This window comes from Austrofundulus limnaeus, unplaced genomic scaffold (assembly GCF_001266775.1).
Source record: "Austrofundulus limnaeus strain Quisiro unplaced genomic scaffold, Austrofundulus_limnaeus-1.0 Scaffold664, whole genome shotgun sequence".
In the NCBI taxonomy this organism is placed as follows: Eukaryota; Metazoa; Chordata; class Actinopteri; order Cyprinodontiformes; family Rivulidae; genus Austrofundulus; species Austrofundulus limnaeus.
This window is the reverse complement of record NW_013953066.1, coordinates 252,031-253,433: the sequence shown is the minus strand read 5'-3', so window position 1 is coordinate 253,433 and position 1,403 is coordinate 252,031. Positions and strand designations below refer to the sequence as shown.

At 51.0% G+C, this 1,403-nt stretch overlaps 1 protein-coding gene across 1 annotated transcript in view; it reads left to right on the top strand.

Annotated features, from left to right (window-relative positions):
- scai (suppressor of cancer cell invasion) overlaps nucleotides 1-1,403 on the top strand; it is a gene marked incomplete in the record, with an annotated part of 42,437 nt that overhangs the window by 28,463 nt on the left and 12,571 nt on the right. The window contains 2 exon segments of the mRNA XM_014027577.1: nucleotides 497-583; nucleotides 887-985. Of these exon segments, the coding sequence (XP_013883031.1) occupies nucleotides 497-583; nucleotides 887-985 (186 nt within the window).

Below are 1,403 nucleotides of genomic sequence, written 5' to 3'. Positions count from 1 at the left end.
TAGTCACTTCCTGTCTGCAGGTGTTAGTCACTTCCTGTCTGCAGGTGTTAGTCACTTCCTGTCTGCAGGTGTTAGTCACTTCCTGTCTGCAGGTGTTAGTCACTTCCTGTCTGCAGGTGTTAGTCACTTCCTGTCTGCAGGTGTTAGTCACTTCCTGTCTGCAGGTGTTAGTCACTTCCTGTCTGCAGGTGTTAGTCACTTCCTGTCTGCAGGTGTTAGTCACTTCCTGTCTGCAGATGTTAGTCACTTCCTGTCTGCAGATGTTAGTCACTTCCTGTCTGCAGATATTAGTCACTTCCTGTCTGCAGATGCTAGTCACTTCCTGTCTGCAGGTGCTTGTCACTTCCTGTCTGCAGGTGTTTGTCACTTCCTGTCTGCAGGTGTTTGTCACTTCCTGTCTGCAGATGTTAGTCACTTCCTGTCTGCAGATGTTAGTCACTTCCTGTCTGCAGGTGTTTGTCACTCACTCTTGTCTTTTGTTTTGTTTTTTTGACAGGCAGGTTCTGGACACCAGGTACGGCTTGAAGAGATGGCAAATCGGAGAAGTTGCTTCCAAAATTGGACAACTTTATTACCACTATTAGTAAGTACCATCAGTACCATCCAGCTGTTAGTACCATCCAGCTGTTAGTACCATCCAGCTGTGCAAAAGTCTTGAGCCGACCCTCTTGTTTCAACAGGAAGTAGGTCAGACAGTTTGTTTAGATGTGATCAGGAAGAAATATACGTACAGGAAGTGTTCACTGATCTATCAGTCAACCAGTTCAGTTTGCTCCAGGTTCTGTTTGATCCAGGTTCAGTTTGATCCAGGTTCTGTTTGATCCAGGTTCTGTTTGATCCAGGTTCTGTTAGTTTAATTATATTCTTTGTCTCTTCCTCTCGTCAGTCTTCGTACATCAGAGACGAGTTACCTGAACGAAGCGTTTTCCTTTTACTCGGCCATCCGTCAGCGCTCCTACTACTACCAGGTCAACAAGGAGGACAGGTGAGCTGTCACTGAGGACAGGTGAGCTGTCCCTGGGGACAGGTGAGCTGTCCCTGAGGACAGGTGAGGTGTCCCTGGGGACAGGTGAGGTGTCCCTGGGGACAGGTGAGCTGTCCCTGGGGACAGGTGATGTGTCCCTGAGGACAGGTGAGGTGTCCCTGAGGACAGGTGAGGTGTCCCTAAGGACAGGTGAGCTGTCCCTGGGGACAGGTGATGTGTCCCTGGGGACAGGTGATGTGTCCCTTGGGACAGGTGAGGTGTCCCTGAGGACAGGTGAGCTGTCCCTGAGGACAGGTGAGGTGTCCCTGAGGACAGGTGAGCTGTCCCTGGGGACAGGTGAGGTGTCCCTGAGGACAGGTGAGCTGTCCCTGGGGACAGGTGAGCTGTCCCTGGGGACAGGTGAGGTGTCCCTAAGGAC